Source organism: Lotus japonicus, chromosome 5 (assembly GCF_012489685.1).
Source record: "Lotus japonicus ecotype B-129 chromosome 5, LjGifu_v1.2".
Classification (NCBI taxonomy): Eukaryota; Viridiplantae; Streptophyta; class Magnoliopsida; order Fabales; family Fabaceae; genus Lotus; species Lotus japonicus.
Window position 1 is genome coordinate 42,944,206 of NC_080045.1, and position 24,350 is coordinate 42,968,555.

At 35.3% G+C, this 24,350-nt stretch overlaps 3 protein-coding genes and 1 pseudogene across 3 annotated transcripts; 2 read left to right on the plus strand and 2 right to left on the minus strand.

Annotated features, from left to right (window-relative positions):
• Positions 1 to 200: 200 nt before the first annotated feature.
• On the plus strand, positions 201 to 2,024 carry LOC130719590 (NADPH-dependent oxidoreductase 2-alkenal reductase-like). The gene is made up of 5 exons (XM_057570208.1): positions 201 to 277; positions 419 to 485; positions 608 to 877; positions 1,322 to 1,404; positions 1,541 to 2,024. Exons 1-5 carry the CDS (start codon positions 201 to 203, stop codon positions 1,917 to 1,919), a joined length of 876 nt encoding a protein of 291 aa, XP_057426191.1. The 3' UTR covers positions 1,920 to 2,024.
• Positions 2,025 to 3,767: 1,743 nt separating this feature from the next.
• Positions 3,768 to 6,263, minus strand: LOC130719591 (uncharacterized). The gene is made up of 4 exons (XM_057570209.1): positions 6,137 to 6,263; positions 5,307 to 5,556; positions 4,389 to 4,466; positions 3,768 to 4,041 (listed from the first exon to the last, which is right to left on the minus strand). The coding sequence occupies exons 1-4, from the start codon at positions 6,261 to 6,263 to the stop codon at positions 3,768 to 3,770; spliced, it is 729 nt and encodes a 242-aa protein (XP_057426192.1).
• A 403-nt stretch (positions 6,264 to 6,666) lies between these two features.
• On the minus strand, positions 6,667 to 7,151 carry LOC130720571 (60S ribosomal protein L26-1-like; annotated as a pseudogene).
• Positions 7,152 to 17,551: 10,400 nt separating this feature from the next.
• On the plus strand, positions 17,552 to 20,356 carry LOC130719592 (protein FAR1-RELATED SEQUENCE 5-like). The gene is made up of 3 exons (XM_057570210.1): positions 17,552 to 17,632; positions 17,720 to 20,246; positions 20,349 to 20,356. Exons 1-3 carry the CDS (start codon positions 17,552 to 17,554, stop codon positions 20,354 to 20,356), a joined length of 2,616 nt encoding a protein of 871 aa, XP_057426193.1.
• Positions 20,357 to 24,350: the final 3,994 nt, after the last annotated feature.

A 24,350-nucleotide genomic window follows, 5' to 3' on the forward strand; every position in this document is an offset into this window, starting at 1 on the left:
GCAATTTGTGCAAACTGGGAGCCAGAGTACAGCGACCATGATCAAGTGGTACTAGAAGGCATTCATGGGGCACCTTAACTTTGCTAGCATGGTACACTTCCACGCGCTTCAGTTTTGATACCAATGTACACTTTCTTATTCATGTTCATTGCATATAGTGTGAAATTGTATTATATTAATGTAGATCTTTATCCCCACTAATGACAACGGAAAGATCTAAGACTTCATTGTTTACCACTGTCATTCCAGATGGTATAGGTGTCCAGAGGAATGGATTGTAAGTTTCAATGTCTCTTTCTAATATATTAGAATGATGATATCTTAATTTTATCACCTTTTTAAGGGATGGATCATACCTTGCAACATGTCTATTTAACATTCATCACAATTAAGATTTGTTTTCTGTTTGTGTTTCTAGAAATAATTGTGGTGTTTGGGTGGCAAAGTGGATGATGGAAATGGGCAAGAATGGATATAGAATTGAGGTAAAATCAACTAATTTGGGATATTATAAGTTTTACATTTATCTTTAAAAATACTTTTTATAAATAGATGGATAGATGGCTTAACCATCATCATGGAATTATATAGCTAATTTTTTTTGTAGGCCTGTTGCAGCCACAACTCTGTAATAAACTCCTCTCAGCTTTCATTTGACTATTTCCTTGTGTGTTTTGACCTTACCAGTGTGTTTTCATCTTTTAACACAGGTATGCCAGGATTGACGGCATTTGCAGGTCTCTTTGAAGTGGGCTCTCCCAAGAAAGGAGAGAATGTGTTTGTTTCAGCAGCCTCTGGTGCAGTTGGTCAACTTGTTGGCCAATTTGCTAAACTTACAGGTTGTTATGTTGTGGGAAGTGCTGGAACTAAAGGAAAGGTATTGTTGAAATTATTGAAGTTATGGGTATAATTCATAATCACCTATTCTTAATTTATTATTTGTTTAAAATACTACTATTCTTTATTAGCCTATGAACATATTTCTGCTCTGCTCATTTCAAGCTTGAGCAATACTCTTTTAAATTGAAATCTCCTAATGAAAATTGAGACATCTAGCATAATTTTTTCTTTAATTTATCCATGATTGATGGTGTATTTAAAATCAATGAATTTTTTTCTAGTCAATGCCTCAATGGAGCATCTCGTTACTTTACTTGCACCAAAAAATGTATAACTTTGTGGTTCTATGCACAGATTTGGTTAAAATGTATACTTCATCATGTATAGTTTTCTTTGCATAGCTCATTCAAGGTTAGGCCTGAAGTAGATTCTGTTTTATCAGCACAAAAGTAAAAACTTAATGTGGATCTTTTACAATCAGGTTGATCTATTGAAGAATAAATTTGGGTTTGATGGAGGTTTTAACTACAAGGAAGAGCCTGACCTAGATAAAGCTTTGAAAAGGTTTGTGTTCTATACCTGAATTTTTTTTGTAAATGTGAGGTTTAGATCTAAGTTCCTTCATGGCCATCAAAAATTTAAATTATGTGTTTTGCAATGAAACGCAGTAGTGACTAGTTTATGTCATTATACAAATCAGGCACTTTCCAGAAGGCATTGACATTTACTTTGAGAATGTTGGGGGCAAGACACTCGATGTTGTACTCCTGAATATGAGAGTCCACGGTCGCATCCCTGTCTGTGGAATGATTTCACAGTATAATCTTGCTCAACAGGAAGGTGTACAAAATTTGGCACACCTCATATATAAGCGGATTCGCATGCAAGGGTTTATGTTCAGTGATTTCTATCACCTATATCCCAAATTCTTGGAGTTTGTCCTGCCTCATATCAGAGAGGAAAAAATTGTGTATGTGGAAGACATAGCGGAGGGTCTTGAGATTGGTCCTGCAGCTGTGGTTGGCCTTTTTAGTGGTCGCAATGTTGGAAAACAAGTGCTTGTTGTTGCTCGTGAATGAAAATCTTTTCTGGCATTATTATGGTATCAGATTTTGTTCTGAATTCTTATTGAAAATTTAGCAGTCTTGATATCATCTTTTGTGATCATCTTTCTGAACTGTATGCTGATGCACTCTGTTCCTGATGGTTCTTTGAGTTAAGTCAATATATTATACTGATTACTCATGACTAAAAGAAGTTACTTCTTTTTTCTAATGTAAATAATTTGTTATTTTACAGGTCTGAGAATAATTCTTGGTATAAATATTCATAAACTTTGATTAGATTTCACCTATTTGATCTTTATAAAGGAAGAAAAACAAAATTCTCATGAGACACTCATGAGAATTTGTGGCTTCCTTTTTAATAAAAGACATTAGATTTGCCTCGAGCTGTACACATAGGGTGTGTTTGTGAGTTGGGGCAGGGGAGGCTTATGAGTTATGAGAAACCATCCTCTTGTTTGAGAGTGTGTGAAGAAGGAGGTAAGGGTTTGAGGAAATTTTTAAAACCCTCCAAAATCCCTCCAATACATTCCTCTTGTTCTAGTTATTTTGTGGAGTTTCTCGAAAGTGGAGTTTTGGTGGAATTTTAAGCTTCCAAACAATGGGAGGATGTATACTCCCTTCCCCTCTTTTCCCCTCCCATTCCTTTTCCCTCAAAGTCTTCATCTTCCTTCCCTCAAAATCTCTCAAACAAAGCCATAGGGCACTTCCTCGCCCTCTCAAGTGAGTACTTTACACAAACACCACTTTCTCTTTCTCGTGTGTTCTTCCTCTTAGGTTTTTTTGGCTGCGCCCAGCACCACCATGTTTCACATCTATGATTAAAACTCCTCGCCGCTCTCAATGTCGTCGAACATGTTTCTCTCTTCACTACCCTCATTGCTTACAACAACCACTATCGCCGCTTCCACTCTCCTCCTATGGAAACATCTCTTACTTTATCCTTCGACGACACCTCGGTTAGTTTGACAAGGATTGGACAAGATTGAACTTTTTGTGAATTTTAGACTATGATCATGCAATTGATAGTCCTTGGTGGTTCTTGAGAATTTTTTTTTAATACAGAGCATCCCTAGCAGAGGGATAAAGCCATACGCCATGGAAGAAGCTATGACATACTTTACTTTTTTTTTAAACTTATATCATACTTTACTTAAATACAAACAATTTTCAATATGCATTTATAAATCCGATCCTACCAATAACTAACCCAGCACCTCAAGAGTCAATCACCAATCTGAGTTTAAGATAGATTTGTTTCACGATTTACCTTCAATAATCAAACGACCTACTGCCACTGAAGTTCTAAATGATTTGGGACGATGAAAATTATTCATAAGATCTTCGGATGTACACAAACAAAGATAAAGCATCAATGATAATACTGATACTTGGATACATTAATGTTTCCATAATTGGTCCTCTGAATTTCTATAATCAATAACCCAATAGTTACTACTTACTACATCAGAAATGACCTGATCAAGCAAAGCATTAACACTGAAAAGCACTCTTACCATTCAAACCGAAATTTTCCCAACCATATCGAGCAATTCAAAAACACCATCTAACTGATAGTGCAACATCTTAATTTGTAAATCCAAAACAAATGACATAATGAACTGTGTACTCGTAATCTGGATACTCTGCAGTGCTATGAAGCCTACCTCTAATATACAAAGCTGTTGGTCCTTAGCAGATAGGGGACATCCTATTACAATGGTTAACACTTCAAATGATGTTCCCTGTACTCAAAAGCCTGAGGACCTACATTGTGATGTTACGGGTGGTGGCAGCAAAGGGACACCCTGGCTCAGCATTTGTTGGGCTGGAAAACCTTTCCGATACGGTGTTGGTGGAGGTCTAGTACCCTTGCGGAGGTGGCATTGATGGAGGTCTAGCACCCATGTTGAAACCTGTTGATGCGCCACTAACAGGAGGTGGGGGTGGGATAGATGGCATTCCACCAGGAGGAGCAGGTCTAGGACCGTTTGCTGCCATAGGAGGCGGAGGCGGTGCAGATCCTGGCATTGGAGGTGGAGGGGCTCTAGGAGGATTTCCAATAGGTGCACCAGGAGGTACACTTTGTGGAGGAGGTGGTGGTGGTGGTGGTAGTGCACCTTGTGGTGGTGGTACACTTTGCAGTGAAAGTTACACTTTGCTGTGCTTTGGTGACGTTAGCCAAATCATCATTTGGTGTGCAAGATCCACAAGAACCCTATCCACTGTCTTTCTGCTAGAGACCCTGATATGAAAATTCTATGCTAGAAGCAAAAGAACTTCTTCACATAAAGTATACACATCTATCTATTGTACTTTAAAAATAGATTAATCATCACATTGTTAACCAAAGAAAACTGTCAAATATCCAGTAATACGGAGTTAACCAACAGAAAACTATAAAATATCCTTTAACAGAAATGAACTGAAGATCAGATACCCGACATCGAGCATGGCAGACCAAGCCAACACACAAAAGTATACAGTAATGCAGAGTTAACCAAATCAGGTGCAAAACTCAAATTCCAAACATGTATCACCATGAGCAAACCAATGAAGAATCTTAACCAAACAATAAAACCTTTAAATTAACTTCAAACAATGTAAGACTCAACCTTTAGTTGAAAGCACAGAACAAGCCAATAGTAACGAAAAATCCCTAAACATGTGCATTGCTGCATTGCATCCAAAATGTTTTACGCAAGTCCACAAAAACAGTATTGAGATAATTGGATTTCCCACAATACACTTGGACATCCATGCAGTTAAATTTCCACTCCTGAAATCCATTGCAGAGAACACATTTCAGTATTTCACCACCCCTCATCTATAACCCTCACCCTCATCTATAAGGAAATGCAAGTATTCAAGTTCAGATAAATAAGTTGAAAACAACAATGGCCAGACAAAGGCACTCAAGTAACTGTAAAATTGTTAATCTCATCAGGCCAAAACAACAACAATTGAACACAGTTTTGATATGCAGCAAAACAGAATCACAGTAAACAGATTTGCATAATTAACTCCTCTACTAAAGTAACACAAGATGATCCACAATTGCAAACTAATAAAAAATATCGAGCAATACAAAAACACCATCTAACTGATAGTGCAACATCTTAATTTGTAAATCCAAAACAAATGACATAATGAACTGTGTACTCGTAATCTGGATACTCTGCAGTGCTATGAAGCCTACCTCTAATATACAAAGCTGTTGGTCCTTAGCAGATAGGGGACATCCTATTACAATGGTTAACACTTCAAATGATGTTCCCTGTACTCAAAAGCCTGAGGACCTACATTGTGATGTTACGGGTGGTGGCAGCAAAGGGACACCCTGGCTCAGCATTTGTTGGGCTGGAAAACCTTTCCGATACGGTGTTGGTGGAGGTCTAGTACCCTTGCGGAGGTGGCATTGATGGAGGTCTAGCACCCATGTTGAAACCTGTTGATGCGCCACTAACAGGAGGTGGGGGTGGGATAGATGGCATTCCACCAGGAGGAGCAGGTCTAGGACCGTTTGCTGCCATAGGAGGCGGAGGCGGTGCAGATCCTGGCATTGGAGGTGGAGGGGCTCTAGGAGGATTTCCAATAGGTGCACCAGGAGGTAGCCTTTGTGGAGGAGGTGGTGGTGGTGGTGGTAGTGCACCTTGTGGTGGTGGTACACTTTGCAGTGAAAGTTACACTTTGCTGTGCTTTGGTGACGTTAGCCAAATCATCATTTGGTGTGCAAGATCCACAAGAACCCTATCCACTGTCTTTCTGCTAGAGACCCTGATATGAAAATTCTATGCTAGAAGCAAAAGAACTTCTTCACATAAAGTATACACATCTATCTATTGTACTTTAAAAATAGATTAATCATCACATTGTTAACCAAAGAAAACTGTCAAATATCCAGTAATACGGAGTTAACCAACAGAAAACTATAAAATATCCTTTAACAGAAATGAACTGAAGATCAGATACCCGACATCGAGCATGGCAGACCAAGCCAACACACAAAAGTATACAGTAATGCAGAGTTAACCAAATCAGGTGCAAAACTCAAATTCCAAACATGTATCACCATGAGCAAACCAATGAAGAATCTTAACCAAACAATAAAACCTTTAAATTAACTTCAAACAATGTAAGACTCAACCTTTAGTTGAAAGCACAGAACAAGCCAATAGTAACGAAAAATCCCTAAACATGTGCATTGCTGCATTGCATCCAAAATGTTTTACGCAAGTCCACAAAAACAGTATTGAGATAATTGGATTTCCCACAATACACTTGGACATCCATGCAGTTAAATTTCCACTCCTGAAATCCATTGCAGAGAACACATTTCAGTATTTCACCACCCCTCATCTATAACCCTCACCCTCATCTATAAGGAAATGCAAGTATTCAAGTTCAGATAAATAAGTTGAAAACAACAATGGCCAGACAAAGGCACTCAAGTAACTGTAAAATTGTTAATCTCATCAGGCCAAAACAACAACAATTGAACACAGTTTTGATATGCAGCAAAACAGAATCACAGTAAACAGATTTGCATAATTAACTCCTCTACTAAAGTAACACAAGATGATCCACAATTGCAAACTAATAAAAAATAGGCTTCACTATCAAAATGTATCAGAACATCTCTAATTTAAAGGCTACAATTCAACAATTCACCCAAAATTACAGATTGAATACGGGTTATTCAGCATAATTGCAAGCTGTGAATAAATAAACAACTGGATTCATAAACGCATATGCAGCAAAATTAAAATAAAAGCTAATGTTGATAATAGAAGTATCAAAAGGTTTGATTTAACATTAAAGCAAAAGATAATAACCCATAACGAATAGCTGAGATCCAAAAAGAGCATATAGATAGTTTTCTAATATCAAATGAAAACAAGAACAACACTCAGGAGCAAACTTGGTACTCTTCTCCTTATCAGTAGCGGCGCGTCCCTTGGCCTTGGGATCCTTGTCGAGCCTGAGCTTGGTGACCACCACCTTGGAAGGGTGGATCCCAACGTTGACGGTGGAGCCGTTCACCTTCTCACGGGTGATGCGCTCGATGTGGATCACCCACTTGCGCCTGTAGACCTGAGTCACCTTCCCTTCTCTTCCCGTTGTACTTGGAGCGCAGGTCGGTTGAGAGCGGTGCGCTCATGAGGACGCGTGCGGACGCTCGACAGCGCTGTGAAATGAGCCTTGCGGCTCTTTCGCCTGCTGCGCGAGACTAGGGTTGAACTTCATCTTCTTTTCCTTTTCCTTGACAAGTTTGTGGCTATTGTTGTTCCAACTTCCTTCAGAAGTTCTTTTAGAAATGGTACGTGAAAATTTACTGGGATAAGTGAAAATGACAGTGGGGTCATTAATTTAGAAACTAGATAGAAATGGGGTCGTTTCATAATTAATGAAAGTATAAGGATATATTAAAATACAATATAATTCATTTATTGTGCCTAACTATGATTGGTCTATGACATTTCTGTACCTACCCATGTTCAAAATTGTGGGCACCACAGCAAGCACCAATTTTATATGACCAAAAAATGGGAAATTTTATTGAGAATGACAAACAAAAGCAAGTACAAACCAGACCAATGAAATAAAAGGATTTTCACCATCAAGCCGGACAAATGTCAACTGCTTTCTCTTAAATGCATCCACAGCTGGAGTTAAGGGCTGATTTTCAGATGATGCATCTATATCACTGTGCTTAAACAATGCTTCTTGGACCATGCTTCTTGGACCATGCGCATGGTCCAAGAAACATTATCTAAGCACGTGAGGTAGATGAACCAAACATTACAACCTCTAACAAAATTTTACAAATAAATTCATTTATAATGGTGGTGATTGAGAATTTTTGGAATCTGTTAACTCTGTGAGTGAGTGCAGTGAAAAATAGGAAACTAAATCTTCTACATTAATCAATAATAAACAGTCTCTTAAATAGGCTTTACACCCAAGGGTTACAAACAACTTGACAGACAACTAATAGACACTTTGTCATTCTTGATAACTTAATGCTAAAGTTTAGGAACTAACAACTTGACTTAGTCCTCCTAATTCCTAAAGCGACTTGAACAAAACCACATTAACATTAATAAAATATTTAACACCTTTGAATATGTCCTCCGATATTTAAGAAAAAAAAAAGAATATGTCTTCTGAATCTGAATATCTTACACGTTTCTCTAACTGTTGCGAGTTGCGAGTAACCTATGCTACACGTCACTTGTTCTTCCACTTTTTCAGATGAAAAATAGTAGTGGGCAGATTTGTTCAAGCAGGGAAGAATGACAATAGATTTTGAAAATGGCAACGAGATATTGCCACAGATTTCGGTGGAGCTGATGGTGAATAAGGGTATGTTTGGATGTTGCCACTTAACTGCCTTATCTTATCAAGTTTTTTTTTTCCAGCAAAATGGAATTAATATATAAAAACTCTTTGGCGAACCAAGCAGAAATAAATACAGAGGGGAGTGAAGGTTAGTACATCAAAAAGCTAACCATCAGATGAAATAAACAGCCCCAAAGAAAAAAGATCCAAGCCAAACCCAAAAAAACCATCTAAAACATACTCCTATAAACAAACCTGAGCACGCCTGAAGCGGCCAAACAATATCATTCCTTTTTTTCTCCTTTATTTAACCACACTACCACCCTCTCCTTCACGAGCTACAGAGAAATTTATAGTAATTGTTCATCATCTAAGTCGTCTAAGTCTAACTCTCTCTGAAGGTATGTAAAATAAATATTGCTACTACTCCCTCCGTTCCAGAAAGTTTGTTGTTTTGCACAATTTTTCAATATCCCAAAATATTGGTTGTTTTAGAAAATCGATGCATTTTTTACTAATTTTTTCCACCTCTACCCTCATTTAATACATTTTCTCTTACTTATCACCTTTCATATTAACCAACCACAACTCTTCTCTATTAATTACATTCTTCTCTATCTTAATAGTTGCACATCATACTAGTAAAATTAAATAAGGGTAATCTAGTCAAATTATGCTATCAATAATTGTTTTCTTACTCTTTGTTTCATAACCTTAAACTACAAACTTTCTGGAACGGAGTGAGTATTATTTTTGTATGCGTTATATTGTAAGTTTCAGTCCTCAATCTTCAACTCATAAAGTCACACACCACCATGGATGAAAATCACTTTTTTTATCATTCAACTTCAGTCTAAACATACACCGTACGTCTTTTAATAGTTAAGAGTCCTTTTTCATTTACACGTCTTTTAAAATAACGTCTTTATAAATGCTGAAACCGTAATAATTTCTATAATAAATTAAAATAAGATATTATAAGTCCATAATTAATGAAGTTTTTGATCAATCAATCCCACAAAAGTCAGGGAATTAATAATGGGCTAATTAAATACTAATAGTATACTTAATTAGAAAAAAAACGTTTTCCACTAAGATCTTCACACAAATTAAAAACCATTCTTTATAGTTGTAGCTATAGCTATCTAATACTATATACTATATATAATACCCGTGCGTGCATTGCACGGGTTTATTTAGAATATCTTTTTAAAATTTTATAAAAAAAATATTATAAGAAATAAAAATTAGGGGTGTAATCGACCGGATTGGTGCGGATTTATATATGGTGTTTAAATGTCCGAACCAATCTACCATGTTCAGTTTGGGTTGGTTCGGATTTCATGATTTTTACTTCTAAACTCGAACCAAAACCAACCAGATCTCAATCGGTGCATCGATTCGGATGATCGGATTTGAAATAAAAAAATATTATTTGGAAATATGTACGAAGATTATTCTAAAAACGTGAAAAATTATAAAAATTATAGAAAAAATCTAACATTTTCAAAGAACAGCTGAACATTCGATAATGACAATCCATATAATCTAAATAAAAATAACACTTCCAATACAAATATAAACATGTAATGTAATGATGGGCTGAAAGTGTTTGAGCTTAATGTAAAAAAAATTATAAAAAAATATAATTTTAGTCTATTTATCCAAACAAAACAATTTTAAAAAAGTACCTATAGCAAATCAACTTTGCATATGAATGAAACTAACCTTGAAAGAAAATATGACTGAGCAAAAGGAAATGAGCGAATATGAGTACGGTGGAGTGAATGAGGGGGGAAGAGAACGTGAGTGAAAAAGAATGTACCTTTAAGAAATTGTTATTGCACCTAAACAAACTCCTTAATGCATTCCGTTTTGATTTATTATTATATTATATTAATTAGAATAACTAAATAAGAAATTATTAAGAGTTTTTTTCATTCCATGGAATGATTAGGAGTTGATATCCCTCAATAATGGAAAACATTTAAAAAATGTATTTTTATATTTTATAATTGAATCACAAAATTGATTGTGTTAAAGAAATTATTTGAATTTGAAACACTTGTTAATTTAAATGTTTAAAGTATTTATAAAATTAACTAAATAATTAAGGGAGTAATTATTACTACATTTATGACTCTTATTCTTAAAAAGATATAACTGCATATATTGGTCAAGAAATTGTTAATGCCCCGTATTCAAGTTCTCTACTTCTCTTTAAAAGAAAAAAAGGTCTCCACTTCGCATATGGTTCCAATTCGTTAATATATGTGCCAAAACAATATTATTCAACTATTATTTTAAAATCTCTATGTTAGTAATATTGCTAAATTGTAAAAAGTAAAAGTAAAAATTAATTTTTAATTATTTTGGCAATATTTTCAATTTCCAAATATGATTCAAAATAATGGTTACATAAAAAAACTGAAAATTTAATTTTGAATTAAATAAAACCATAATAAATAGGGTGAGTCATGATTGTATGTTGTGACAAAAAAGTAGATTAACATTTTTTTTCTTGGAGGGAAAATGGATGAATTTTGGAGTGCCATGTGTCATAAACCTTCTAGAATAAAACCTTACTTTCATATATACTAGCGTTTTTACCCCGTGCGTTGCACGGCGAATATTGATCTCATTATTTAAGCACGATTTATGAATTAGGCTTAATGGCTCTTTTGGTCCCTCACTTATCACAATTTTTCACTTTTGGTCCCTTTAGGAAAAAATTAGAAAAATTAGTCCCTCATATTTACACACTTTTGCAGTTTTCGTCTAAATATGGATCATTTTTGCAAACAAATAAGCAATATGGAGGACCAAAAGTGCTATTTTTTTTATTGGGGACCAAAAGTGCAAAACTGTGATAAGTGAGGGACCAAAAAAACTATTAAGCCTTGAATTAAGATATGAAAAATTGAAAAATGAGCATTCAACCAAACAAAATCACAATGAGTATTACACAACTTGCAAAATTTGACAAAAACTTTATATACATTTAATCCTAAATATTTTTAAAATTATAAAAAATATACTTAAATTAGATTAAAAATTGTTCCCAAGAGTTAGCAATAGTGGTAAAAGCTAGGAGCCATAAGGGAAGGATGGGAATGAAGAGTTAGCAAAAATTATTAGTTTTTACATGAACTATTTCTTGTGTAGAATGTTTTTCCCCGTCGAACTTTTTTACCATGTAATCTAATCATAAGTATATAGTACTCATTTAAGAAAAATGTTTTAAAATTTGACTGAAAATTTGGCCTCAATTACTATTATTTAGTACTCATTTTAAATTTCAAACTCAAATCTCAATTTTTTTTACAATTTTTAAAAAAGGAAATTCATTAACTTAAATTGAATATTGACTCATTAATCAATGAGATCATTCTATAAATTATACTTATTTCTTAAAAAATTAAAAGAAACCTAATTAATTATTATGAATGAATTTACAAATGATTTAGGGTGGAAAGAAAAGCGTATTCTGTGTCTGAGCAAAATAATTTAAAATCCGAGTGAAAAATTGGATCAAATTACTTTTATTTAGTACCCATTTTAAATTTCAAACCTAAATCGCAAAATTATTTTTTACAATTTTAAAAATAATAAATTAATTAAATAAAATTAAATATTCGCTCCTTAATCTATGAGATCATTCCATTATTTACCTTTTTTCTAAAAAAGGTAAAAGAAACCCCAATAATTATTATGAAAGGAAAAATCAAAATCTACTCATTAAAACGGAACTGACTCTTTTTTTCATCATTCCACTCCGAAATTTAATGTTGCCCAATTAGAATGTTTTTTTTTCTAAATTGATTATTCATTTCCTTTTTACTTAAAAAACGGATTTGCCTTATTTATACTCATAACTAACTAAATCTGATTTTGCTTAAGAAAGTTGATTATGTACTGCACTCATTAAATTCAATATTTATTTTCTTTTTTCATTAAAACTAAAGGATTAAGCGTTTACATTTTTTTTAATATCACACCATAAATTTTGACGCAAGTACTATTATTCACAACCAATTTTCAATTTCAAATTTCAAACTCAAATTTCAATATTAAATTGAATATCCACACCATAATCTATGGAATTATTCTAAATTTTATATTTATTACATAAAAAAGTTAAAGAAACTCCATTAATTATTATTAAAGGAGAAATCAAATTTATTCACCAAAACAGAATTGACATTTTTTAATTTATTTTACCTTGAAATTAAATGTATCCCAATCAAAATGATTTTTTTTAAAATTGATTATTCATTTCCTTTTCATTAAATAAACGGATTTCTCTTATTTATATTGATCACAAACTAAATCTGATTTTGCATAAGAAAGTTAATATCTACCCATTATATTTATTATTGATTTGCTTATTTTGTTAAAAAAAAGTATCAAGTGTTTTAAAATCTGACTGAAAATTAGGCTCCAATTACTATTATTTAGTACTCAATTAAAATTTCAAACTCAAATCTCAATTTTTGTTTACATTTTATAAAAAAAAACTCCATTAACTTAAATATAATATTATGAGCTAAAAAATTCTATATGACCTAAAAAATATAATATTCACACCATAATCTAAACGCAAAACAGTAAATAACTCAAAGTGCACAAATAAATAAATAAATTACAACTTAAAACGACAATCTTTGCTAAGTTGGAAGAAGATGCATCAGCCTTTAATCTAGAAGTAGTTGTCATGAACGGATCTGAACTATCCTGAAATAAGAGTAAAAATTGAAATTCACAATACATAACTATCTATAGTGATAGCATGTGCATATATAATAGTATTTAATTTAATTTTAACTTACATCACTTAATACTAATTATGTAAGCCGCAACTGTTCAAAACTGTCACCATCAACCAAAATCTGTGAACACCAAAAGAAAAAGAGTATAACCAAATTGTAACATGCTAAACATTAAATCAAGCAACAAGGTCAGTAGATGAACATTCATGCCTAAAATATAAAGATGTATATGTTTTCCTGAGTTATATGTTTCAATATGCTTTGCTCAAAATAAATGTGAATCAAAAATTCATAAGGCTTACCTCTCCTTCCTCGTATCTCTTCTTTGGTTTTTAATTGTAGAACAAAACTCAACCAAGCCACTCTTGAAAAACAAACAAAAAAATTCAGCGAAATCTAACAGAAGGGGAAATCTTCCATACGGCATCTCTCTGAGGAGGTACCGGTCCACCAAAAAAAAAAGGACTGAAACTACAATTATTTTTTTTTCGGCGCCATTAGTGTAAATGCGCCAGGGGCCTAGGTCAAACTTCAAGATTTGTTTCCACTTTCAGTCCCTTTTCCTCTTTAATTTCATATCCAGCGCCTAAAATATGGTATATTTCAATAGCTAGTCCTCTAAAATAGATCTGGGCTTCATCACCATGTTCTTCATCATCATCATCATCATCATCAATACTTCCTCATCTGCCAGAACCATCATTTTCACTATCTCCGTCATCAATTTTCATGCGGGAAGCCCATACAGCTGCACCAGTAGTCTGTTGCTTGGAGGCCCGCGAACTTCATTTTTCCGGCGACATTCACAATCTGAAAACGTGTTCTTGTACGCGGTCTGGTCTCAGATTGCCACGCCGGCGGATCCACCACCTTTGATCGGATGCATCACCTTTGTTCCTCTATAAAAATCCCACATCATCGTGGGTGGTCCATTCATCTCCGGCGGAACTCCGGCGTGGTGCCGCCACACATTCGTCTTCTCCGGCTAATAAATCTGGAAATTTTCCAAATCTGGATATTTCCCAGATTTTGACATTTTTCCCAAAATTGTTGTCTTAGTTTTACCTGCATAATTCGTTAAAGATGGATAAAGATTAATACCACCTTTCTTTTGAGACTTTTACCATGACCTCAGTGATAACTGAGGTCTTCCATTTGATTAAATGACAATTACGGTACACTTAAATCAACGTAATGATAAATAGTTTAGTTTTTCATCTGATCCTATTAACTAACTGTTAGGAGTACAATAGTTGCGATAGTCATCTTTTATTATCTCCTTTTGAAGGAATTATTATTAGGTTGCCCTATCCATTAGTTATTATATAGTGAGTTAAATTATGTTGATGAACATCTTAACCAAACGTTGGTGATTCTAATATCTCGTATAAACTGATGTTATCTATTATTATAATGGCCTACCTAACATAATGTTAGTACTTATATAATCTGAATCAAACTGGGGTTAGTTAATATATGGTTCGATTAAACGAGTGTTGGTTGTCGACAGATGTCGGAAGTACTACCCTTGGTGGAGGGACTATTGAACATCTAGGTTAAACCACAACTATCTAATTCAATGACATGTTAACCCATTATTAGTTGTTACAACGAAGAAGATGACATTAAAGGTAGTTAAAATTTAGTCTTTATTAGATGAGAGTTTGTTATTCTAATGACCCTGCTAACTAAATGTTGCTTAGTCATGCTCTAGCAAATCATATAGTAGGGTTAGTTGTTCCAATGATCCACTTAACCTAACATTAGTTATTTGATGGACAATTAAAGGTAGATGAAATTTAGTCTACAATGGAGGAGAGTTAGTTATTCTAATGACCCTTCTAACTAAATGTTACTTAGCCATGCTCTAGCCTTTCATATCATAGGGTTAGTTGTACCAATGATCCACCTAACCTAACATTAGTTATTTGTTGACAACGTAACTTGATGACTACATATAAAATACTCCCAATTGCATAACCAAGTTTGTTGTTAAAATTATCAACTAAACTAACATTAGTTGACTTAATGACAATGTAACGTGAATACTATCTTAGTTAAACTCTCAGTTGTCTATGCTCGAGGTTGAACAAAATACAGTACTGTACAAAATAAGGTAACCAATTACAATTGTATATGATCTTAAGCTAGGGTTAACTCAACTATATTATCGGCTACAGAAGATTATGTTTTTAAGATCAAATCAGCAAAATAAAAAAATAAAAAAAACATTAGGTAACTACTGGGCCGTCAACCACGTTAACAAAAAACGGCCTATATGTTTTTCTATCAATAAAGGCCTACAGGATAAAAAAAATTAACATTTTAAAGGTAAGGCCCACCAGAAACGCAATGAAGAATTAGTCCAGAAAATAAAGGGAGGGGTTCTTTAGTGGTTTAAGCAAAGCTACAAGAATATTGACCAAAAAAAAAAGAAAGGATACAAGCACAATTCCGTCTTTAGACAAAATAATTCAACCAATTCATCTTTCTTCACAACAATGCATATTCTGCTAGTCATTTCATCATTTATCTGTGGTTCCTGCATAATTCGTTATAGATGGATAAAGATTAATACCACCTTTTTTTTTAGACTTTTACCATGACCTCAGTGATAACTGATCACTTTGGTCTTCCATTTGATTAAATGACAATTACAGTACACTTAAATCAACGTAATGATGAATAGTTTAGTTTTTCATCTGATCCTATTAACTAACTGTTAGGAGTACAATAGTTGCGATAGTCATCTTTTATTATCTCTTTTTGAAGGAATTATTATTAGGTTGCCCTATCCATTAGTTATTATATAGTGAGTTAAATTATGTTGATGAACATCTTAACCAAACGTTGGTGATTCTAATATCTCGTATAAACTGATGTTATCTATTATTATAATGGCCTACCTAACATAATGTTACTACTTATATAATCTTGAATCAAACTGGGGTTAGTTAATATATGGTTCGATTAAACGAGTGTTGGTTGTCGACAGATGTCGGAAGTACTACCCTTGGTGGAGGGACTATTGAACATCTAGGTTAAACCACAACTATCTAATTCAATGACATGTTAACCCATTATTAGTTGTTACAACGAAGAAGATGACATTAAAGGTAGTTAAAATTTAGTCTTTATTAGATGAGAGTTTGTTATTCTAATGACCCTGCTAACTAAATGTTGCTTAGTCATGGTCCAGCAAATCATATAGTAGGGTTAATTGTTCCAATGATCCACTTAACCTAACATTAGTTATTTGATGGACAATTAAAGGTAGATGAAATTTAGTCTACGATGGAGGAGAGTTAGTTATTCTAATGACCCTTCTAACTAAATGTTACTTAGCCATGCTCTAGCCTTTCATATAATAGGGTTAGTTGTACCAATGATCCACCTAACCTAACATTAGTTATTTGTTGACAACGTAACTTGATGACTACATATAAAATACTCTCAATTGCATAACCAAGTTTGTTGTTAAAATTATCAACTAAACTAACATTAGTTGACTTAATGACAATGTAACGTGAATACTATCTTAGTTAAACTCTCATTTGTCTATGCTCGAGGTTGAACAAAATACAGTACTGTACAAAATAAGGTAACCAATTACAATTGTATATGATCTTAAGCTAGGGTTAACTCAACTATATTATCGGCTACAGAAGATTATGTTTTTAAGATCAAATCAGCAAAATAAAAAAATAAAAAAAACATTAGGTAACTACTGGGCCGTCGACCACGTTAACAAAAAACGGCCTATATGTTTTTCTGTCAATAAAGGCCTACAGGATAAAAAAAATTAACATTTTAAAGGTAAGGCCCACCAGAAACGCAATGAAGAATTAGTCCAGAAAATAAAGGGAGGGGTTCTTTAGTGGTTTAAGCAAAGCTACAAGAATATTGACCAAAAAAAAAAAAGAAAGGATACAAGCACAATTCCGTCTTTAGACAAAAGCCAATTCATCTTTCTTCACAGGAATGCATATTCTGCTAGTCATTTCATCTATATCTGTGCTTCATCTCCACACGCCATTGATAAGCAACAAGAAGAGTTATAACAGTCTTGTATACCAGTTCAATGTTTATTTTTTAGCGTTTCCCTTGCATAGCTAAAGCACGAAAACTAGGTGTATTCCTTGTCGAGCAGATCCAAACCCTATCTTGTCTTCCACAATCGAATAAGATCATCCCTGTTGCATTGTGAGGCCTTCAAATCTGTTACAGTTTACTATTGTTGGCGCGGTTATATTGATTTATCTGGCTACCCGTGTGCTGTTAACGGATTTGTGAAGAAATTTGTTTGTGAGTATACTCCTTGAGATCGACTTCATCTCCTTTGAGTTGCGTGCGTTATTGTTATCTTTGGTTTCATGCATTTAATTTTATTTTATTGAAGTTAAAAACTATAGTGATGCCGCCGGAGTTTCTACTCTGTCAAAGGTCCTCTAAGTAAGTAATAAATTTGATATATATATATATATATATATATATATATATCTTGTGTAGGTCTGAGTTGATCCAATGAGCGACAACATGGAGGTTGACTCGAATTTTGGCCTGGATGAGGACTCGCAGAGTTCACCATCTAATGACTCGTGGTCAGCAAATGAGGAGGTATGCATTGACCGGTGTATTATGTACTTGTAACATACTTTAACCATGGCTGCGCACTCTAAGAATCTCCTTCTTGATTGTTTGTAGAACATATATGAATATGATTTTGGGGCCCTTGAAAATTATTTTAACGGTGATGACGGTCAATCTATGAATGAAGACGACAATGACTACGAGGACGGTCAATCTATGAATGAAGACGACAATGACTACGCTGATGGACAAAACAACAATTCAGATTATCAATTTGAGGGTGAGGGCCTTGGTGACCGCGGCGATTATGATCTTCATGAGACTGAGCTTGACTCCGGTGAAAGGTCGACAAGCGATCTCGATGGCGAAGAAAACAACTCTATTTGTGATGAGGACGAAGGTTCGCCTGACACAGCTAACCCAGCTGACAATACAGATGATGTAGCGGGGGTAAATTATAACGAAATGCATGGCAAAATACCCGTCAATCCTGTCAGAATTGATTCAAAGGATGACTTTCTCCTTCTGGATCTAATGACCATGAGACTGGAGGAAATCATGAGGTTTTCATTTTTGAGCTTGGAGCTGGCGTTCGAGTTCTACTGTTGGTTTGGAAGATTGTCCGGATTCTCTATTCGTAAAGACACCAAACGCTGGACCAAGAAAGGAGAGGTACGCCAACAAACTTTTGTGTGTCATAGGGAAGGCTTTCGCAAGAACAGTGATGTGAAGCGGACAACTGAGGCTAGGAGTAATTATAGGTGTGGATGCAAAGCTAAATTACGGGTCCGTATTCAGGGTTACTCAAAACGGTGGTACATCAGCTTGTTTGTACACGCTCATAACCACGACGTGCTCCAAAGAAGCCATGCAGCAATGTTGGCTGCACACCGGCAAATGCACGAAGCGGATATCTTGAGTTTGAAAACTCATTTGAGTTCGGGTCTAACAACAGCCGACGTCTACAATTCACATGCTGCACAGGTTGGGGGGTATAACAACACGCAATACAGCTTGAAAGATCTGCAGAACCAAGTTGGGAAGCAACGACGAGCACATGTTTCAGATGGACGCAGGGCATTAGATTATCTAGCCTCGTTAGGTATCAAAGACCCATCTATGTTTGTGCGGCACACGGAGGACGCTGATAAAAATCTGGAACATTTGTTTTGGTGTGACGGGATAGGTCGGATGAACTACAGCGTGTTTGGGGATGTTTTAGCATTCGATGCCACATATAAAAAAAACAAATATCGGCGTCCCCTCGTCATATTTTCATGTGTCAATCACCATAATCAAACAACCGTTGTTGGTGGTGCTGTAATTGGCAACGAGAATGAAGAAACATATGTGTGGTTGCTAGAGCAGTTGTTGGAGGCAATGGACAAGAAGAGTCCAACAGCAGTTATCACAGATGGAGATAAGGCAATGAAGAATGCCATTCGGAGGGTCTTTCCCAATGCCAGTCACCGACTCTGTGCGTGGCACTTGATGTGTAATGCAACCGATAATATCAAAATTCCTGACTTCCTCCCTAAGTTCAAGACTTGTATGTTCGGTGATTTTCAAATAGGTGATTTTAAAAGAAAGTGGGAATCATTGGTTGAAGAATTTAATTTACATGAACATCTGTGGATTATTGACATGTATGCCAGAAGACATACTTGGGCTGCGGCCTACTTTCGTGGTAAGTTTTTTGCCGGGTTTAGGACTACATCTCGGTGTGAAGGGTTCAACGCCCAACTTGGGAAGTTTGTCAAGAGAAGATACAACTTGAAAGAGTTTCTACAGCACTTTCATCGTTGTCTCGAATACATGCGACATAGAGAAGTTGAAGCTGATTTTCGTTCAGGCTATGGAGACCCGGGTTTGAAAGCTCAACCCCTTTTTCAAAGTATTGAGCTTTCAGCCTCACGTATTTTGACCCGCCAATTATTCTTCCGATTCCGTCCCACCATTGTATCTGCCGCTGAAATGATAATTTCTAATTGCGAAGATACCCTTGGCATGTCCATGTACACGGTTAAGCGGTCCCAGGAATCTAGTAGGGAGTGGCTTGTTTCATACTATACGGCTACATTTGAATTCCGATGCTCATGCATGAGAATGGAAAGCATTGGTTTAGCTTGTGCCCACATCATTGCTGTGTTGGTTGATCTCAATATACATAACATTCCCAAGTCACTTGTGCTTGAAAGGTGGAGTCAAGGTGCAAAGGATCATTTATGTGAAACGCCGGGGTCATCCCCGTCGCTTTTCCGAGATTCCGCGGTCCTTGCCAGGTATGTTTGTATGCTCGAAGCCTGTAGGAAAATGTGTACACTTGCTTGTCCGCTTATTGATGACTTTCGCCAGACATGGGAGATTGTTGGAGGTCACACTCAACACTTGGAGAATAAAAACAATCCCTCAGTTCCAGAAGGTGTCACTGGAACTCCATCTGCTAACGCAGGTCTAACGACTCACCGGCGCAGAGGTCGTCCCCGTGGACCGTCAACTTCTCGATTGAGGGCAAAGCGACCCTTGAAGTGTAGCGCATGCAAAGTGATTGGCCACAATCGCTTAACTTGCCCATTGGTTAAAGGAACGTCGACCGATGGATCCTCCATGGGAGGGGATCATGAATTTGATGACTTTGAAGGTGTTATTTTTTTAATACCTATGATTTTTAGTGATCATTTCCATGATTAACAAAAAAACAAAAAAACCGTATAAATCTTACTTAATTTGTTTCATGTTGCAGCTTACTAGGACGCCACGGACGGGTAGGGCCATATGCTGAGCATTCGGTATCGTTGGATGTCTGAGACTAAGTGCTATGGAAACTGTTTAACGTGATGTAATGTTTTAATCCATTATTTGTTGCCTTTGTATTATTGTAATGCATTATTAAGGAGTTTCAGTTGCATTAGCACAAATTCTTTACCGAATATCGCATCATAACTTATGGATATTACTCCCCTCCGTCCCCATATATAAGTCACTTTTTGAGATTTTTTTAATCCCAAAATATAAGTTAATTTATATTACCAATGTAGTATTTAATGCATTTTTCCAAACTTACCCTTATATTTAATATGAAAGACGTAATGTAATCTTGAAAAAAAAAATTAATTTCAAGAGAGAAGTTGATGTGTAATCTAGGAAACTCAATAAAACATTTTACAAATTTAATACTAGTAACTTCTTTTCTTAATCCTAGAGAATTACGTAAAAGTGACTTATAAACGAGGACAGAGGGAGTATTCGACTATGAATTCGCTGTCGTCTCAAATTCGCTCCCGTGTAGTTCTTGAAACTCGGCGTGCCAGCGAAAAGGAGTTGTCTCGAAAAAATCGAGGTGCCAACTTTATGTCACGCAATTATCATCGACAGGTTTCAGATTGGTGTCACATACTTACGAGATGTTTCAGCTTTATGTCACGCTTCATTGTGTCCTTCGGCGCGATAGCACACACTCTGAGATGTTCTCAACTGTTGGTCCTTCATTAGCTTTATGTCTCACAATTATCTAGGTCACCTTATGATGTCAGGCACGTTCTTCCATTCCATAAGGAAGCTTCATGGAATCCGTCTTTATCCTAATAAGACAACACGACTTTCATGCCCAAATACTGTAAATAATCGTGGCTTACTTACTACCATTCCTTACAACAAAGATCGCATATTTAGAAAACAATAACTATGATTAGTTGTTTTTGGAAGCAAAAAATATGATTAATGTATTACATTACGAAAATAGCATACTTTCCATTATATTTAAGTTTTCACATTTTCTCTTTATAATTAATGATATTTTTTTTATACAGCGGAAGTATAATTAATGATAGAGTGAACAAATTTATAGAATTGAGACAACTAATTTGAGGGTATTGTGTATATTGTTTTAATAGTTTAAAGTAAAACGTCTTATATTTCCTTAAGATATTAAAAACTAGGTAAGCCAATATCACATTAAATTTACTACTAACCGTTTATGGTTAAAAATGTGATGATGGCCAAAAAAAGAATAATGGCTTTGCTTTTTTAACTGTACCCTTAGATGTGGATGTTTTGATCCTTTTTTATCTATTATATCCTTACTAGTAAATGAAAATTAAATTCTCATTACATCAATTCAAAGTCTTGGGTAGTAACTGTAAATTAAATTTCATGAAAGTACCGATAAGATATTCCAAAGTTATATAGAAAAAGGTGTTAATATTAAATTATGTCAGAAGAAATAGATGGAATTGGCGGGAGTTTATAATTTTTTTATTCTAATATGGAGGGAAGAATGATAAATGTTTTTTTCATATGAGAGAATAGAAAAAAAGTTAATTATCCACTATCTTGTTTAGAAAGCTTTATAACTTCATTGAGAGGATAGAATTGGAAAAAAGACTCCAATAACCCACTATCTAGGATGAGTGGATGACACTTAAAAAATAAAGGAAGAAGAGTAACAGACAAAGCTAAACCAGTTGCGTTAATTTTTTTTAATTGTCACATTACAGTTGAGAGGATCATACATGCCACACTAAACCATGTCAAAGGCCCTTTTTTTAAGAAAGGTGAATTCTAGTCCACCTGAAAAAGAAGATACAAGCAGGCAAAGGGACTAACATGATAAAATCCAATGCATAAAGGATAAAAATATAGAAGACATAAGGGAAAGAAAAACAGAAACTACAACTACAGATATACATCACGCTTAGAGCATAGGAAAATACAAAAGTAACACAACAGCTTTAAGAGCGCACTCAGAGGGAAAACAACGCCAGCATCTTGATTCCACTACTAATACACCAGAACCGTATTTGCAGGAGGATAATAAGATGAGACCCTTCAAGGAAGGGGGAGGGAGAACTTCTGACATAGGCTGAAGCAGAGTGCGTTCATAGCCCTGTTCTGCAAGACTATCGGCGATAGTATAAGCTGCCCTAAATATGTGAAAGACATCAAAAATTTCCACTTCAGCCATAAAATGTCCAAGTATCTTTATGCGACATAATCTCTATCCCAGAAAATGAAAATGAACACTTAAGTAAGACATCCATGTCTAAGTAATCTAAATATTGTATACGAAATGAAAATGACCACATTTGCCAAGAGATGCACGCAGCAACCCAATATTGTGGTTGAATGAAATTTAGTTAAGGGGCAGATTGTTTCGCCTAGAATATATTAGCTTTGTGTATCATCTTTGTAGTCCAAAGCAGATTGTGTCGCCCAGAATATATTAGCTTTTTCTTTCATCTTTGTAGTCCAAAGCTCGTTGTGATTACCCCGAAACATTTCAATTGCGATTTCCATCCGCATAGCACTTTCATTAATCTACTAATGCAAAACAAAGAGGTCAGGAGAAGTTAAAGCAAAATAGCTATTTTGATTGGCAAGCAACCAATCATGTATGATGTTGCTAACCTCGGCAGGGATATTGGATCTAAAGTTATGTTCCATACCCATCCAATCCAACACGCGAAGCACGGAGTCATAACTGGAAATATGAGCATAAATTCAAACGATAATTAGATGAACACTGACAAGGTCAGGTGACAAGGTCAGGTAAACAAAACAAGTCAAAAAAAACAAAAAACCTTTCTCCGGATGGGGGAATCGGACTACCACAAATAACTTTCCAATCGTCATTTTGAAATGCGTTTTCTAAACCAGTGACCACTGCAGAATCCTGCGCGGGAAGAAGTTGGCCAACGACCAAACACTGCAAAGTGCAAACAAGATGTAAATACAGACGTTATTGTGTAAATTTTCACTGAAATAGTCGTAAAGGATACCAAGTTCCTCATCATCTCATTTCTGGGCTCTATCTTGTTCTTTTGAAGATTTGAATCGAAATGGTGAATGACTCGATCAGTAACGGATACAATCATTAAGTACCAGTGATCCGTCGACCGTTCCTCTATTGGAATGTATATCTACAGCAGGAAGCAAAACTAAGCATCAACTTTTAACACATTATAAAGGACTTTTGTAAAGATGTTAATTAAGTATTTGCATCTAACATATTTGATAGAGGGGGTAGTAGGCATCCAAGATTTGTATTTGTCCTTCAGGTTTGACAATGTCATGCTTTCGTTTACGTCTATCTGTTTGAACAACAAATGAAATTTTAAAATAATAATTTGCCGACCATAGTACTATATATGTGATATCAAATAGTCGAGACCGAGACTAAACTGCAAACGACGGTGGCAATGAACAAATGGTTTGTTCCGAGGCTAGTTGTTGATTAAGTGTTGCCTTTGTAGAACTCCATTCAATTACCTGTAACAGAGAAAACAACAAATACACCTATAATTTTAACAACAATACGAACAATGTAATGAGACACGTAACAACAAGACGTACATTGGAAGAAATTCTGTTGAACGGGATAAAACATTCAAAATCTTTTCGGGTGGCAACAAGATTTCTCATCCTCAGGAGCTCCTCGCTGCGGAAGTCGGTGAAAAATGTCAGATGATTCGGTGGTACAACATTTACGTCACCAACAATATAAAAACTACATCTATTGTGTATTTGTGTATTACAAACTTACCTATCAGTTAGATTGGTGTGAAAAAGGTAAGCAACAAAGGGTGCATCTGCGATCGAGACACCCACATCACTTGGAGGTCTAAATTTATATTTGATGGACTGAAAACGAACAGTGAACGTCAAACATTTGCACAATATTGTGGATAATATCAGGAAAAATGGGATAGCGATGCTGCACTCACATTTGACATAACAACCATAGATA

Excerpts from the sequence above, each read along its gene's own strand:
- LOC130719592 (XM_057570210.1), top strand. The coding sequence starts at position 17,552 with ATGGAGGTTGACTCGAATTTTGGCCTGGATGAGGACTCGCAGAGTTCA. Across the intron at positions 17,633-17,719 it reads CGTGGTCAGCAAATGAGGAG|AACATATATGAATATGATTT; the intron begins GTATGCATTGAC and ends GATTGTTTGTAG.
- LOC130719590 (XM_057570208.1), top strand. The coding sequence starts at position 201 with ATGACAACGGAAAGATCTAAGACTTCATTGTTTACCACTGTCATTCCA. Across the intron at positions 278-418 it reads GGTGTCCAGAGGAATGGATT|AAATAATTGTGGTGTTTGGG; the intron begins GTAAGTTTCAAT and ends TTGTGTTTCTAG. Across the intron at positions 878-1,321 it reads GTGCTGGAACTAAAGGAAAG|GTTGATCTATTGAAGAATAA; the intron begins GTATTGTTGAAA and ends TTTTACAATCAG.
- LOC130719591 (XM_057570209.1), bottom strand. The coding sequence starts at position 6,263 with ATGAGGGGTGGTGAAATACTGAAATGTGTTCTCTGCAATGGATTTCAG. Across the intron at positions 5,557-6,136 it reads TACTGTTTTTGTGGACTTGC|GTGCACTACCACCACCACCA; the intron begins GTAAAACATTTT and ends CACCACCACAAG. Across the intron at positions 4,042-4,388 it reads TTGGTTAACTCTGCATTACT|TGTACCACCACCACAAGGTG; the intron begins GTATACTTTTGT and ends TTCACTGCAAAG.